At 43.1% G+C, this 16,471-nt stretch overlaps 2 protein-coding genes across 4 annotated transcripts; one reads left to right on the top strand and one right to left on the bottom strand.

Moving 5' to 3' along the window:
* Positions 1–382: 382 nt before the first annotated feature.
* Positions 383–8,530, bottom strand: si:dkey-87o1.2 (restin homolog). 2 transcript variants are annotated; one of them, XM_024403798.2, is made up of 5 exons: positions 8,402–8,530; positions 4,632–4,929; positions 2,128–2,182; positions 1,598–1,715; positions 383–1,404 (listed from the first exon to the last, which is right to left on the bottom strand). In XM_024403798.2, the coding sequence occupies exons 2-5, from the start codon at positions 4,926–4,928 to the stop codon at positions 1,371–1,373; spliced, it is 504 nt and encodes a 167-aa protein (XP_024259566.1). In that variant the 5' UTR covers position 4,929; positions 8,402–8,530; the 3' UTR covers positions 383–1,370. The 2 variants fall into 2 exon arrangements, with proteins under 2 accessions (XP_024259566.1, XP_024259565.1); XM_024403797.2 differs by lacking the exon at positions 8,402–8,530 and having other exon boundaries at positions 4,632–5,169.
* A 183-nt stretch (positions 8,531–8,713) lies between these two features.
* Positions 8,714–12,350, top strand: LOC121846137 (pollen-specific leucine-rich repeat extensin-like protein 1). 2 transcript variants are annotated; one of them, XM_042319304.1, is made up of 5 exons: positions 8,714–9,243; positions 9,382–9,436; positions 10,724–10,838; positions 10,967–11,151; positions 11,588–12,350. In XM_042319304.1, exons 1-4 carry the CDS (start codon positions 8,962–8,964, stop codon positions 11,139–11,141), a joined length of 627 nt encoding a protein of 208 aa, XP_042175238.1. In that variant the 5' UTR covers positions 8,714–8,961; the 3' UTR covers positions 11,142–11,151; positions 11,588–12,350. The 2 variants fall into 2 exon arrangements, with proteins under 2 accessions (XP_042175238.1, XP_042175237.1); XM_042319303.1 differs by having other exon boundaries at positions 8,714–9,261.
* The last annotated feature ends 4,121 nt before the right edge of the window (positions 12,351–16,471 follow it).

Below are 16,471 nucleotides of genomic sequence, written 5' to 3'. Positions count from 1 at the left end.
TGAAAATTACAGGCCTCTCATCTTTTTAAGTGGGAGAACTTGCACAATTGGTGGCTGACTAAATACTTTTTTGCCCCACTGTATTTAGTTAACAAACAGGTCTCCATGTCAACAGCAAGCAAGACCAAAAACATTTACCGATACACAGTCTGGCATTTGTCCATTCAGTAGAACTTTCTACTGGCCATTTGCTTCAGTCTTTGAGGGGTAATTATGTAACACGTGAGCTCACTACATTTAACATACTGTATTGTAGCTCACAATGACAGGTCCAATCTCTAGCCATATCTGGTACACTTGGTCATGCAGGGTCGGAGACTGTAACACAGACTGAGAAAGTAACTGGAATTTCCAGATAAACAAAAAGGAGAGCAGTCGTTGATAATATCAATCAGATCGATCCAGTTTAATACAATCATTCAGGGAGACACCTCCAGAACAGAAGCATAGAAAATGTCCAACGGGGCTCTTGGAGACAGAACCTTCATATTCTAATCAGACAGTACAAAATGTTCTCTAAAATATCAGCCAGAGGGGCTTGGAGTCAATACAAAGACAGTGACTTTGCCGGCTGCTACAGAATCACTCAGTGTTCATAATGTCATCAATAGAATAATAATCTGTGTGTTCTCGGTCCTTGTACCTTCAGTAGCTCAGGTCTAGTGACCATCAACCCATACAAAAGTAAGTCTCACAAATAGAACATTGGAAATCATGTGTATTATAGAAAGGGAAAACATGTAAATATGCTAATCATTGTGTTAATTACTGTGAACTGGATATTCACTTTATTCATCTGAAATTTTCCCATTACCCACACAGGGCAATGTTATACTCTGGTTTACGCACACCACACCCAAATGCAATAAAGGTCCATCATAAATCTATACACTATATAGGTCAATCATACATCAATGCATAATAAATATTTAATAGACAATTGAACCAGATGGGCATGCACCTGCACACTTCTTTAGAGCTCTTCTCTAGAACCTTTGCAACATTCAGAAGTCACCTCAGAGACACCTTGCTCCATCTCTGAGGGAATTAGCCCTAACCTCTTTCAGTCATTCCTACATTAATGTACTGTACCAAAGGATGAAACTCACTAATTAAAAAATGTAATGTCTCCCTTCCTTACCTGCATACATAAACTAACAGTGTACTGTATGTAATGAAGACATGACATTCAGACTGGGTTTTCCAAACCCTTCTTGTTTTTTATTTTCCTGAGTATTGAGAGGTACAGTGAAGTGAAGGTGGTTGTAGGTGGGGAATGTTATGAGCTGCACAACGATGATGTGTATAGGTGTGTGTGCATCACGGCAAGCATGAGGGAGGGATGGAGGCTGATAGTCTAGTCCAAGTCTTCATTTTGGGGCCTCTGTGATTCCACACAGCTTCCTGATAAACAACAAAGAAAACAACAACAACAACCATTAGTTATCAATAGCATGTGAGCACCCAGTAACCACAGAACTACACGACACACAGTAAACTGTGACCATAGAAGTCTTTCATAATGGTGACCACAAGCCTGTGTTACTGGGTGTGTGTGAGTGTGCCTGAATGCCTGTGTGTGTATCTGCTCTTTTACCGTCCTTCCTCATTGGTCTGGTCCACAAAGGCACACAGTGCTTTGTCCCGCTCCAGAATCTGCTGTTTCAACGCCTGGATCTCCTCCTGAGCTTTCTTCTTCTGTGCTTCTTGATCATCTAGAGGGGGAGCGAGGGATAATGAGAGAGGGGTGGAAAGCGGGAGGGTAGGAAAAAAGACAGAAGGAAATGGGTAGATAAGGAGGAAAGGGTATTGAGAGAGAGGTGGGAAGGAGGAGAGAAAGACATGGAGGGAAATGGGGAGAGCAGGAAAAAATGTATTGAGAGAGAGAAAGGTCAACAACCAAGAATTCACAAAATGGGACAAACACCAAATTGAGACTGCATAGAGAATTCTGCAAAAATATCCCCCGTGTAAAATATAAAACACCAAATAATGCATGCAGAGCAGAATTAGGCTGATCCCCTCTAATGATCAAAATCCAGAAAAGAGACGTTCAATTCTACAACCACCTAAAAGGGAGCAATTCATGACTGGTATCCCATCACTGCAGTAAAATAGCCATTGTACCTTTAACTTTCTGAAGGGCCGCCGACGCCTCAGTCTTCTTTTTCTCCGCATCGGCCTGAGGAGAAAAAAAGAGGGAAGATGAGGACCGGTATTTGAAGCATTGTGGGCCTCATCTAGCTAGGCCTTATTAAGGGCTACATAAGGCATACAATGTGTCCTTCATAATATGCACTTTGTTTAAAGTGTGACTAATCCTTTTTGTGACTAATAAGTGAGAACAAAATTTAATTGCTGACTGATCACTGCTAAGAGAATACCTGGCAGAATTCCTCTCACATGCCACTCAACACAAAACATCCCTTCAGAAAGTATTCACACCCCTTGACTTTTTCCAAATTTTGTTGTGATACAAAGTCGGATTCAAATAGGTTTTAATTGTACTTTTTTGCCAACGATCTACACAAAATACTCTGTAATTCAAAGAGGAAAATAAAAAAGTAATCATGGAAAAATAAACCACTGATAAATCTTGATTAGATACTGTACGTATTCAATCCCCCTGCCAAAACATGTTAGAATCCCCTTCGGCAGCGATTACAGTGTGAGCACACAGCTTTGCACATCTGATTGTACAATATTTGCCCATTATTCTTCAAAACATTCTTGAAGCTCTTTCAACTTTTTCATTGCTAGACAGCCATTTTCATGTCTTGCCATAGATATTCAAGATGATTCAAGTCAAAACTGTAACTAGGCCACTCAAGAACATTCAATGGCGTCTTGGTAAGCAACTCCAGTGTATATTTGGCCTTGTGTTTTAGGTTATTGTCCAGCTGAAAGGTGAATTTGTCTCCCAGTGTCTGTTGGAAAGCAGACTGAACCAGGTTTTCATCTAGGATTTTGCCTGTGCTTAGCTCTATTCCAAACATTTTTAACATAAAAAACTCCCTAGTCCTTGCCGATGACAAGCACACCCATAACACGATGCAGCCACCAACATGCTTGAAAATATGAAGAGTGGCGATGTGTTGTGTTGGATTTGCCCCAAACATAAAGCGTTGTATTCAGGAGAAAAATGTAATTTTTCCTCATTATTTGCAGTATTGCTAAAGTGCCTTAATGCAAACAGGATTCCTGTTTTTTAAATTTGATTCTGTACAGACTTCCTTCTTTTCAATCTGTCCTTGAGTCTAGTATTGTGGAGTAACTACAATGTTGTTGATCCATCCTCAGTTTTCTCCTATCACAGCCAATAAACTCTGTTTTAAAAATCACAATTAGCTTCATGGTGAAATCCCTGAGCGGTTTCCTTCCTTCCTTTTTTCCTGAGCTTTCTTATATCTCCTAGATATAGGACAGACACATCAAAAACATATTCCTTATTATTTATTTTTTGACTGTCTGTTTTGCCATTTATGAATGCGTTATTCAATGCGTTTCTATGTGCTATATTTTTCTTTATATACCTAAAGATATAAACAATTCCAAACAAATAGCTAAATAATCCATGGTATGACCATTTTAAAACAATTAGTTTAGCAGGAGCAGATTTTTACTCCTCAATTTATTTGGGCTTGCCATAACAAAGGTGCTGAATACTTATTGACTCAAGACATTTCAGCTTTTCATTTTTTTATATATTTTTTACAATTTCAGAACACAATACCACTTTGACATTTTGAGGTATTGTGTGTAGATAAATGACACAAAATCTCAATTCAATCCATTTTAATTTTAGGTTGTAAAACAACAAAAAGTAAAGGAGTGTGAATACTTTCTGAAGGCACTGTAATATCTCCCATGTCAGTTTACCTTCTAGTGTGTGTAATCTGCCACAGTGGTGAATGATGTGGTGATGTGGTAATCAGATCAAGTTGCCCTCTAATATGAAACACAAAACATTAACACACCTCACCTGATATACACCTCTACATGTAAAAATGTACGTATTACCTTGACTAACCTGTACCCCCGCCCATTGACTTGGTACCGGTACAACCTGTATATAGCCTCGTTATTGTTATGTAATTTTCTTGTGTTACTTTTGATAGAACATTTTTACTTGAGTTTATTTAGTAAATATTTTCTTAACTCTATTTCTTGAACTGCATTGTTGGTTAGGGCTTGTAAGTAAGCATTTCACGGTAAGGTGTACTACACCTGTTGTATTCGGCGCATGTGACAAATTCCATTTGATTTGATGGTGATCGTGAATACAGGGCCCTTCCATGAGGGTTAGGAGGACTAATGAATCTACAGAAAATAAGTCAACTGACCATCATCATATCCAACACTACCACTGTAAGTGAATTTGACCAATAAACATATCACAAGCCAGTCTGTTGCCAATGGTTTCACAATGGATAGGAAGATTGTTTTAGTGCTGCCTTTGTTTCAGTGTTCTAATTCCTAATTCTCTGGTTCTGTGTCTCGACTTGGTACAGGCATTCTGTTAATGGATTATTATAGACCATAACACGAGTATAAACAGTGCTGTACCTTCTCTATGTAGCAGGTGTCTGTTTGCATAGTGTGTGTGTGTGTGTGTGTGTGTGTGAGCCTACCTTCTCTGTATGACAGGTCTTTAGACTCTTGTCCGCCTCGCCTGTGTCTTTAGCAGACTGCTCCTTCTTCTTAGTCAGCTCCTCTCTCTTGGTGTTGATGGGCTCCAGCTCACCATTCAGCTTCTGGATCTTCATCTTGACCTGGACGATGTCGTTCTCCTTCTGCTTGACCTGAGAGGAGCTCTCCAGAGCGCGGGCTTTAAGACCCCGCAGAGTCAGCTCCTGGCGGACCGCCTGGTACATCAACACCACCATCACACCCACGGCCAGGAACACTAGCGCAGACACAGCCCGCATACTGCTGGGACAGGACAGAGAGAAGAAAGGAGGTAGAGAAAGAGAGAGGGAGAGAGAGATGAGGCTCAAGTCAGGTCCAGTTTGTCTTTCTTGGCTGCTGTCTTGATCGGTCACTCCTCAACCATCCCCGTAGTCAGCCTGTGTGTGTTGGAGAGTGTGTGTGTTCACATTCCCTCCCTCTGGTTGCTGATGGCAGTCTGTCTACCTGTAACTGGTTCGACCTGCTAGGTGGAATGTTTGGTAGACAAAGATAAATCTACTTCCTTGTTTAACCACCACACTCCCACCGCTTTTATCTCCCTCCCTCCCCACTTCTCTCTCTCCCTCCCTTCCTCTCTTGCTCTCACCTTCTGTTTCAGGGATCATGTTTTATTACTAACAGATATGCTTTCTCTATTGTTTATCTATCTCATTCATTTGCATTTAATTTCTCCTCCCTCTTCCTCTTAGAGGGTACACAGACAACCAGAGATTATGAAATTGTTCCATGTAGTAAGTCATCATTTAGGGTGCAGTGTGTGCTATGGGGAGATTTAAGATCATTAAAGTTCATATTCAGTTTAGAGTGATTAACACAATGTTTAGCATATTAGTATATATTATGTTCCTTCTGTAAAACACATGATTTCCAGTGTATGTGACACTCAAGGTGCGGGTTGATGGTCACTAGACTTGATACTGAATGTTATGGATTATTCTCATATCTGTTGATAGTGATTAACGCCAGACTGGATGTACAAGGACCGAGGACACACTGATTATTCATATTGTATTGATGACATTGTGTCAACACTATGATTCTGTAGCAGCTGGCAAAGTAGCAGCATTTTGTTTAGACTTCCTACCAGCCTCACGGGCTGGTGTTTACTCTGGTGCTGTCTGATTAGGATATAAATGGCCTGTCTCCAAGAGGCTGGTGTTTACTCTGGTGCTGTCTGATTAGGATATGAAGGGCCTGTCTCCAAGAGGCTGGTGTTTACTCTGGTGCTGTCTGATTAGGATATAAAGGGCCTGTCTCAAAGAGGCTGGTGTTTACTCTGGTGCTGTCTGATTAGGATATAAAGGGCCTGTCTCCAAGAGGCTGGTGTTTACTCTGGTGCTGTCTGATTAGGATATGAAGGGCCTGTCTCCAAGAGGCTGGTGTTTACTCTGGTGCTGTCTTATTAGGATATAAAGGGCCTGTCTCAAAGAGGCTGGTGTTTACTCTGGTGCTGTCTGATTAGGATATGAAGGGCCTGTCTCCAAGAGGCTGGTGTTTACTCTGGTGCTGTCTGATTAGGATATGAAGGGCCTGTCTCCAAGAGGCTGGTGTTTACTCTGGTGCTGTCTGATTAGGATATAAGGGCCTGTCTCCAAGAGGCTGGTGTTTACTCTGGTGCTGTCTGATTAGGATATGAAGGGCCTGTCTCCAAGAGGCTGGTGTTTACTCTGGTGCTGTCTGATTAGGATATGAAGGGCCTGTCTCCAAGAGGCTGGTGTTTACTCTGGTGCTGTCTGATTAGGATATAAAGGGCCTGTCTCCAAGAGGCTGGTGTTTACTCTGGTGCTGTCTGATTAGGATATGAAGGGCCTGTCTCTAAGAGGCTGGTGTTTACTCTGGTGCTGTCTGATTAGGATATAAAGGGCCTGTCTCCAAGAGGCTGGTGTTTACTCTGGTGCTGTCTGATTAGGATATAAAGGGCCTGTCTCCAAGAGGCTGGTGTTTACTCTGGTGCTGTCTGATTAGGATATAAAGGGCCTGTCTCCAAGAGGCTGGTGTTTACTCTGGTGCTGTCTGATTAGGATATAAAGGGCCTGTCTCCAAGAGGCTGGTGTTTACTCTGGTGCTGTCTGATTAGGATATAAAGGTCCTGTCTCCAAGAGGCTGGTGTTTACTCTGGTGCTGTCTGATTAGGATATAAAGGGCCTGTCTCCAAGAGGCCGGTGTTTACTCTGGTGCTGTCTGATTAGGATATAAATGTCCTGTCTCCAAGAGGCCGGTATTTACTCTGGTGCTGTCTGATTAGGATATAAACGGCCTGTCTCCAAGAGGCTGGTGTTTACTCTGGTGCTGTCTGATTAGGATATAAAGGTCCTGTCTCCAAGAGGCCGGTGTTTACTCTGGTGCTGTCTGATTAGGATATAAAGGGCCTGTCTCCAAGAGGCCGGTGTTTACTCTGGTGCTGTCTGATTAGGATATAAAGGGCCTGTCTCCAAGAGGCCGGTGTTTACTCTGGTGCTGTCTGATTAGGATATAAAGGTCCTGTCTCCAAGAGGCTGGTGTTTACTCTGGTGCTGTCTGATTAGGATATGAAGGGCCTGTCTCCAAGAGGCTGGTGTTTACTCTGGTGCTGTCTGATTAGGATATAAAGGGTCTGTCTCTAAGAGGCTGGTGTTTACTCTGGTGCTGTCTGATTAGGATATAAAGGGCCTGTCTCCAAGAGGCTGGTGTTTACTCTGGTGCTGTCTGATTAGGATATAAAGGGCCTGTCTCCAAGAGGCTGGTGTTTACTCTGGTGCTGTCTGATTAGGATATAAAGGGCCTGTCTCCAAGAGGCCGGTGTTTACTCTGGTGCTGTCTGATTAGGATATAAAGGTCCTGTCTCCAAGAGGCTGGTGTTTACTCTGGTGCTGTCTGATTAGGATATAAAGGGCCTGTCTCCAAGAGGCCAGTAAGACATTGGGATCATTTGAGTGGGACGGGGAAAGCAACTGACTGTAGACAAAAGTCGAGGAGGGAAGTCGGGGGAGGTGCATCTGCGACAGCCGAAAGTCAGACACTGATGTGGTTTTCCAACAGCAAGGCTCAGTGCAACATGGCAATGTTCCCATTGTTTATAAAAGTTGTTCTTTATTATTTCAAGATAAACATGTCTCCAACCCCCATATCACACACTCACAAACTGAAAATATACAGTGCATTCGGAAATTATTCAGACCCCTTGACTTTTTCAAAATTTTGTTACGTTACAGCCTTATTCTAATATAGATTACATTTTTTTCTCTTCAAATAATCAATAAGCATGCACCCTGTAAGGAAGTCCAGGATCCAGTTGCAGAGGGAGGTGTTTAGTCCCAGGGTCCTTAGCTTAGTACATTTCTATATTTCCTTAAATAGTTTTTACAACGGCAGGGTAGTTCCAAGATGGAGGCGCTTCAACACAGTGCCACATGTCAGTCATCTACTGTATATACATTATTGGTTGTAACGTAATGCACCAGATAAGATTTTTTTATTGACTTTACCAACGATTTTGCTCTGCTTTTTGTTTTCCTGTAAATTCCTAGTTACTTGACAAGTTACTGGAAACATAGCTAGTGTGGCCTGACCTCAAACTGGCAGAGCTTTATGGGTTAATATGTTTGTCATGACTAAATGTTTATACTAGAACTAAATCAAAGGTAGTCGTAGCCTATAGGCTAGGGCGTGTTTAACAAATTATGATATCATTCCTAATTCGAGTTGCGCCTGTTATACAGTATTATCACGTTACCTTTTTACGTTTATATTCCCTCGAATTCCGGAGTGCTTTCATCCACTTACTTCCGCGTAGCAGTGCCAGATATGCAAGTGTTATCTGGGAGTCTTGGGACGTCCATACCCTAAATCCTAACCTTAAACCCTACCCTTACTCTAACCTTAACCATAATCCTTACCTAACCTTAAGCATTATTAACCAACTTCAAAGGGAGGTAAGCCCGTCCCAAGGATCCCAGATAGCATGGACCGTGACAGGTGGGCGGGCATGGGGATGGTTTGAGTGAAGCGCTCTCCAAATGAAAAAAGAAGAAGAAGAAGTGCGCTCTCCGCGGAGTCGACAGAAGCAGTTTTTTCTGTTTTTCAGGGATATAGTGGATATAGTATTTTCAACCTGACTTCCGTTTCACCTGAAAACTGAAGCACGGACTCCGCTCAAGTACAGTGGGTGGCCACCTGTCCTTTCACACTCCATTGGTACTTCCGCTGTAAGTCTGCGAGGACGTCGTCAACACTTCCGCGGAGCAGTCGACAGGGACCAGCGAAAACGACTGTTCCTTGGTCAAACTCCACGGCATGATGAAGACACAGGGTGTATTGGTGGGGGTGTCTCTGCTGACTAGCGTAGCTCTGCTGGGACTGATAAACGTGCGGCGGAAAGAAGAGATGAAGGAGCAGAAACATGTATCGTTCGAGACGATTAAACTGCGTGTGACCAGAGACGTACTGGGAGAGTACCAACACGAGGTGATCAGAGCTCACAACCTGCTGGACAAGACCAAGGCTCAGGTGGATACTCTGGGGTCAGAACTCCCCCCACTGCAGGCTGCAGAGGCCAAGAAGAAGAGTGAACTGGAGGTATGCCAGGGAGAAAAGGTAAGGAAGGAGGGGTATGTCTGGGGTTTAGAGTGTACACAATTGATTTCCTCGTGTGTGTGTGTGTGTGTGTGTGTGTGTGTGTGTGTGTGTGTGTGTTCTTTCTCTTTCCTGTCACAGAAACATGTTGCTGATGAGGTGGGGGCCGTTGAGGCAGAGAACAGTAACTCCAAAAGTGAGTGTTTAAACACCTGAAACTCTATGGTTACATCAACACTGTTCTGAAAGGCTCTTCGCCTTATTACTGATACGACTATGATAACATGTATGATAGTTCACTGCTCCTCAATGAAGTGGACGTCGATTAAGACAGCTCCCCGCACCTCTGATTCAGAGGGGTTGGGTTAAATGCAGAAGAGAACATTTCTGTTGAATGCATTCTGTTCTGCAACTAACTAGGTATCCCCTTTCCTTTCACAGTGAACTATAACATAAAAACAGGTTTAAAACAGGTCCATGACCAGTTCTAGGTGCAAGGTTTTTCTCTTCTAAATATTTTGATGGATGAGAGACATCTTGTGGTGGAATAAGCTCATTGCAGGTCGCTGGGATTAAGAGTAGTATTCCGAATATGCGACTGGTCTTATTGAATATGTTTTATTCACTTACCTGTCTTCTAATATCCCTCTGTCTCTGTCCTGTAGCCTCTAGCTCCATGTTCTGTCTCTGTCCTGTAGCCTCTAGCTCCATGTTCTGTCTCTGTCCTGTAGCCTCTTGCTCCATGTTCTGTCTCTGTCCTGTAGCCTCTAGCTCCATGTTCTGTCTCTGTCCTGTAGCATCTAACCCCCTGTTCTGTCTCTGTCCTGTAGCCTCTAGCTCCATGTTCTGTCTCTGTCCTGTAGCCTCTAGCTCCATGTTCTGTCTCTGTCCTGTAGCCTCTAGCTCCATGTTCTGTCTCTGTCTTGTAGCCTCTAGCTCCATGTTCTGTCCTGTAGCCTCTAACCCCCTGTAGCCTGTTCTGCCTCTGTCCTGTAGCCTCTAGCCCCATGTTGTGTCCTGTAGCATCTAACCCCCTGTTCTGTCTCTGTCCTGTAGCCTCTAGCTCCATGTTCTGTCTCTGTCCTGTAGCCTCTAGCTCCATGTTCTGTCTCTGTCCTGTAGCCTCTAGCTCCATGTTCTGTCTCTGTCCTGTAGCCTCTAGCTCCATGTTCTGTCTCTGTCCTGTAGCCTCTAGCTCCATGTTCTGTCCTGTAGCCTCTAACCCCTGTTCTGCCTCTGTCCTGTAGCCTCTAGCCCCATGTTGTGTCCTGTAGCCTCTAGCCCCATGTTGTGTCCTGTAGCATCTAACCCCCTCTCTGTCTGGTCCTGTAGCCTCTAACCCCCTGTTCTGTCTCTGTCCTGTAGCCTCTAGCTCCATGTTCTGTCCTGTAGCCTCTAACCTCCTGTTCTGCCTCTGTCCTGTAGCCTCTAGCCCCATGTTGTGTCCTGTAGCCTCTAACCCCCTCTCTGTCTGGTCCTGTAGCTGAGTTTGAGAAGCAAAAGGCTGCCTGGGAAGCAGAGATGACGTCTCTCAAACAGCAAGTGGTGCAGCGCAGCAAAGTGTGTGTCTTTGTGAAGAAGGACTCTGTAGAGGGAAGGTAAGAGACTGGGACTGGAGCCCTGAACATGGAACACCTCTATACATGTCCATCTGTATGTATACCTGTACACCACAGGCATATGGACACTTGCACACACTAGCTCTATCTGTCTCTGGCTCCCAAAGGAAACTGTGTGGAGATGAACCGCCTAAACAAGAGGCCGCTCCAAAACCAGATGCCCCCAAACCAGAAGAATCCAAACCAGATGCTCCCAAACCTGATTCTCCTAAAGAAGCCCCTAAACAAGAGGCCGCCCCCAAACCAGAAGAACCCAAACCTGAGGCCCCAAAGATGAGATGAGCAGAGCTGGGTATCTTTTGTTCTCTTTTTCTGTTAGCATTCCACTGATTGGTTTTCTCTTGATAGCATTAGGAAACAGCTTATAGCAGTGAAGATGCATGTTATGTAGAAATGCCAGATATGACTCAAAAACACCATCATAAAAAAAGTATTCTATCATTTAAAAGGATAGTATTTCAGTCAAATACCGTGTCACTATCTTTTGAGTCTTGCTGTCTGGGACTGTATTAGAGTTGACTGTGGTGTCAGTATGATGTTGTTAACCAGCTTTATGATGTCCTAGTTATTATCCCCATCTCTCATTGTTGACAGAGGTGTGTGCATGACAGATGTGTGATCTGTCTTCTCTGGAACAATGTCTCATCTGTCAATCAGGATGTTGGTTCTATTTGCCTTTATTGTGTGAAGGATGACTGACTATCATTTTGACCTTTGTTTGTTTTTAGGGATGGACGAAGAGAACGGGAAGAGCAACGTGGAATCAAAGAAAAGAAATAAGGCAGATGAAAATTGGAGACCTTCTGCAGGACATTTCTCTGTTCCTTTTTAAACTCGTTAGAACTTGTCCTTCATGCTACTTTAGTGTCTATTAACTACCATCTAACATGAGTGGATATTGAATACTGTTTGTTAACCTTGTCCATTCCTCTCTCTCAGTATGACCCTCCCTCGGGGGGTGTTTGTGTGTGTGATTTGAACAAATGTTTATGTGTCACCAGTATCGACCAATTGGAAAGTCCAGAGCCTCTCTCTGTCACTCCTCATCATCCTCACTCTGTTACCCTGGTGACGGTATTATGCAGTGGTGGCGACCATAGCATTGACCAATCAAAAGTCGTGGATTAAACTAAAGGTATTTCTGTTTGTCTGATTCTGATGTAATAAAGCTTAACCCTAAAGGAAAGTTTTGAATGTGTGAATGTGGATTTTAGTAACTATTGATACAGAACCATTTCATATTTAATGTGAGCACAAACAATGGCATTATTTACTGTATGTTCTGATTCCCTCCATCTTTAAACATTTCAAGACAAATAACAGCTGCTGAAGATCTGTTAAGAGTATCACAATGATGTAAAACTCATATAGAATGAAGTCACCTGAAATTATTGGCACCCTTGATAAAGATGAGCAAACAGTACTTTATAATACAAATATTAAGCTATTGTGTATATTGCATGCTCAAATAAAATATTTATAGTACTACAATTCCTCAGAGAAAAATATTTTGTTGAACAATTTTTTTTTTTTTTTGTGTCCAAAAAAAGTGTCAAAGTTATTGTCACACCTGCTTTCAATGCTTTGTGTACCCACACCTAGCCAGGATAATGTCTCAGCCTTTTTCTGGGATGTTTTATGAGATTGAAGGATCTTAGGCCATTCCTCCATACAGACTCTTTCCAGATCCCTGATATTTGTTGGTCTGTGCTTATGGACTGGCCACTTCAGTTCAAACCACAGGTTTTTTTTAGTCCGGAGACTGAGATGGTCATTGCAAAATGTTGATTTTTGTGGTCAATTAAGCATTTATTTGTGGATTTTTGATGTTTGATTGGGGTCATTGTCTTGCTGGAAGATCCACTTGCGGCCAGGTTTCAGTCTTTTTGTCAAGATTATTTTTGTACTATTTGGTAGAGTTCATGATGCTGTTGACCTTTTTATTTTATTTATTTATTTCACCTTTATTTAACCAGGTAGGCAAGTTGAGAACAAGTTCTCATTTACAATTGCGACTTGGCCAAGATAAAGCAAAGCAGTTCGACACATACAGCAACACAGAGTTACACATGGAGTAAAACAGTCAATAATACAGTACAAAAATAAGTCTATATTCAATGTGAGCAAATGAGGTGAGAAGGGAGGTAAAGGCAAAAAGGCCATGGTAGCGAAGAAAATACAATATAGCAAGTAAAACACTGGAATGGTAGATTTGCAGTGGAAGAATGTGCAAAGTAGAAATAATGGGTTGCAAAGGAGCAAAATAAATAAATACTGTAGGGGGAGAGGTGGTTGTTTGGGCTAAATTATAGATGGGCTATGTACAGGTGCAGTAATCTGTGAGCTGCTCTGACAGCTGGTGCTTAAAGCTAGTGAGTGAGATAAGTGTTTCCAGTTTCAGAGATTTTTGTAGTTCGTTCCAGTCATTGGCAGCAGAGAACAGGAAGGAGAGGCGGCCAAAGGAAGAATTGGTTTTGGGGGAGACCAGAGAGATATACCTGCTGGAGCGCGTGCTACATGTGGGTGTTGCTATGGTGAACCAGCAAGCTGAGATAAGGGGGGGACTTTACCTAGCAGGGTCTTCTAGATGACCTGGAGCCAGTGGGTTTGGCGACGAGTATGAAGCGAGGGCCAGCCAACGAGTGTGTACATGTTGCAGTGGTGGGTATTATAAGGGGCTTTGGTGACAAAATGGATGGCACTATGATGGACTGCATCCAATTTATTGAGTAGGGTATTGGAGGCTATTTTGTAAATGACATCGCCAAAGTCGAGGATCGGTAGGATGGGCAGTTTTACAAGGGTATGTTTGGCAGCATGAGTGAAGGATGCTTTGTTGTGAAATAGGAAGCCAATTCTAGATTTAACTTTCGATTGGAGATGTTTGATGTGAGTCTGGAAGTAGAGTTTACAGTCTAACCACACACCTAGGTATTTGTAGTTGTCCACATATTCTAAGTCAGAACCGTCCAAAGTAGTGATGTTGGACGGGCGGGCAGGTGCAGGCAGCAATCGGTTGAAGAGCATGCATGTAGTTTTACTTGTATTTAAGAGGAATTGGAGGCCACAGAACGAGAGTTGTATGGCATTGAAGCTCGTCTGGAGGGTTGTTAACACAGTGTCCAAAGAAAGACCAGAATTATACAGAATGGTGTCGTCTGCGTAGAGGTGGATCAGAGACTCACCAGCAGCAAGAGCGACATCATTGATGTATACAGAGAAGAGAGTCGGTCCAAGAATTGAACCCTGTGGCACCCCCATAGAGACTGCCAGAGGCCCGGACAACATGCCCTCTGATTTGACACACTGAATTCTATCATAGAAGTAGTTGGTGAACCAGGCGAGGCAATCATTTGAGAAACCAAGGCTATCGAGTCTGCCAATGAGGATGTGGTGATTGACAGAGTCAACCTTGGCCAGGTCAATGATTACTGCGGCACATTATTGTTTCTTATCAATGGCGGTTAAGATATCGTTTAGGACCTTGAGCGTGGCTGAGGTGCACCCATGATCAGCTCTGAAACCAGATTGCATAGCGGAGAAGGGATGGTGGGATTCGAAATGGTCAGTAATCTGTTTGTTGACTTGGCTTTCAAAGACCTTAGAAAGGCAGGGTAGGATAGATATAGGTCTGTAGAAGTTTGGGTCAAGAGTGTACCCCCCTTTGAAGAGGGGGATGACCGCAGCTGCTCTTCAATCTTTGGGAATCTCAGACGACACGAAAGAGAGGTTGAACAGGCTAGTAATAGGGGTTGCAACAATTTCGGCAGATAATTTTAGAAAGAAAGAGTCCAGATTGTCTAGCCCGGCTGATTTGTAGGTGTCCAGATTTTGCAGCTCTTTCAGAACATCAACTGACTGGATTTGGGTAAAGGAGAAATGGGGAAGGCTTAGGCACGAGTTGCTGTGGGGGGTGCAGTGCTGTTGACCAGGATAGGAGTAGCCAGGTGGAAAGCATGGCCAGCCATAGAAAAATGCTTTTTGAAATTCTCAATTATAGTGGATTTATCGGTGGTGACAGTGCTTCCTATCCTCAGTGCAGTGGGCAGCTGGGAGGAGGTGTTCTTATTCTCCATGGACTTTACAGTGTCCCAAAACATTTTTGAGTTTGTGTTGCAGGAAGCAAATTTCTGCTTGAAAAAGCTAGCCTTGGCTTTCCTAACTGCCTGTGTATATTGGTTTCTAGCTTCCCTGAAAAGTTGCATATCACGGGGGCTGTTCGATGCTAATGCAGAACGCCATAGGATGTTTTTGTGTTAGTTAAGGGCAGTCAGGTCTGGAGAGAACCAAGGGCTATATATGTTCCTGGTTCTAAATTTCTTGAATGGGGCATGCTTATTTAAGATGGTGAGGAAGGCATTTAAAAAAATAACCAGGCATCCTCTACTGATGGGATGAGATGAGATCAATATCCTTCCAATATACCCCGACCAGGTCGATTAGAAAGGCCTGCTCGCTGAAGTGTTTCAGGGAGCGTTTGACCTTATCAAGGGCCCCAGGACAAGTGGAAGCAAAACAGCCTTTTAACATCAAAGATCCGCCACCATATTTTACAGTAGCTATGAGGCTATTTTCTGCATATGCATTCTTCTTTTGACACCGAACCCAACACTGGTGTGCATGGCCAAAGAGCTCTATTTCTTGTTCCAGTCAAAGTTCCCATGCCGTTTAGTAAACCCCAGGCGTTTCCATATGCTGGTTGCTCTCAGTAAAGGCTTTTGACTGAAGCCTTTCCAAATAGCCAACTGGCATGGAGGTTTCATCTTTTTGTAGATTTGGTGACCCGAAGATGCGACCAAGTTTAGCAATTTTACCACTATACCACTGGGGACAAGATATACTTGCATCCGATATCAGGCAAGTTTACCACTGTTTCAGTGGTTTAAAACTTCTAAATTGTTGCCTTAATAATGTTAAGTGGTATATTTGGTTTTTCAGAAAAAAAATTGTGCACACTGCCTGATTTTATGAAAGTCAACAACCATGTCTCTTCTTATTTGTGAGTGCTTTGCCTTTCCCCATGGTGATGAATGACAGAGGATATTACATGCGTGCTACCTCATTTTTATGCCCCAGTGAAACAGGAAGCAATAGAAAGCCACAATTCAGTTCCTTAAACTGAGATCAACTTAAAAAAGAAAAAAGTTAATTCGGATAAAATAAAATATACGAATATTTAAGGGTGCCAATAATTTAGACACGTGTCTTTTTGAGAATTAAATGTTTTTCTCTGTGCAATGTATTGGTATAAAATGAAATAATTGTCCTTATTTTCTTCCATACAATATACTGTGGAGACCTCTGTCTTTCTGTCACTCCATCCTGTTCACTCTGTCCTTTTGTCTTTACCTTTCGCTTGCTCTCCCTCTCCTATCCATTTAATGTCCCCCTCTCCACCTTTCTCCCTCCTATCTCTTCCCCTCTGCCTCCCCCTTCTCTCTTTCTATTCTCCCCTACCTCCCTCCACAGATGACAATGCTCCCTTCAGGCTTAAATTAGGCCTAGCCAATTAGGGAGTTATCATTCCGCTCCAGCAAATTCACAAGGTCACTGTTACCGCCCGGCAACTGTAGGACAGGGAGAGCAGAGAGAGTGGGGAAAGGGGGAGGAGG

Source organism: Oncorhynchus tshawytscha, unplaced genomic scaffold (genome assembly GCF_018296145.1).
Source record: "Oncorhynchus tshawytscha isolate Ot180627B unplaced genomic scaffold, Otsh_v2.0 Un_scaffold_17_pilon_pilon, whole genome shotgun sequence".
Taxonomy (NCBI): Eukaryota; Metazoa; Chordata; class Actinopteri; order Salmoniformes; family Salmonidae; genus Oncorhynchus; species Oncorhynchus tshawytscha.
The sequence above is the reverse complement of the archived record's forward strand: the minus strand, read 5'-3'. Positions and strand labels throughout refer to the sequence as shown.

Coding starts and splice junctions, on each gene's coding strand:
- si:dkey-87o1.2 (XM_024403798.2), bottom strand. CDS start 4,928: ATGCGGGCTGTGTCTGCGCTAGTGTTCCTGGCCGTGGGTGTGATGGTG. Junction 2,183..4,631: donor AGACCTGTCATACAGAGAAG/GTAGGCTCACAC, acceptor TTTTCTCCTCAG/GCCGATGCGGAGAAAAAGAA. Junction 1,716..2,127: donor GGCCCTTCAGAAAGTTAAAG/GTACAATGGCTA, acceptor CTCCCCCTCTAG/ATGATCAAGAAGCACAGAAG.
- LOC121846137 (XM_042319303.1), top strand. CDS start 8,962: ATGATGAAGACACAGGGTGTATTGGTGGGGGTGTCTCTGCTGACTAGC. Junction 9,262..9,381: donor AGGTATGCCAGGGAGAAAAG/GTAAGGAAGGAG, acceptor TTCCTGTCACAG/AAACATGTTGCTGATGAGGT. Junction 9,437..10,723: donor AGAGAACAGTAACTCCAAAA/GTGAGTGTTTAA, acceptor CTGGTCCTGTAG/CTGAGTTTGAGAAGCAAAAG.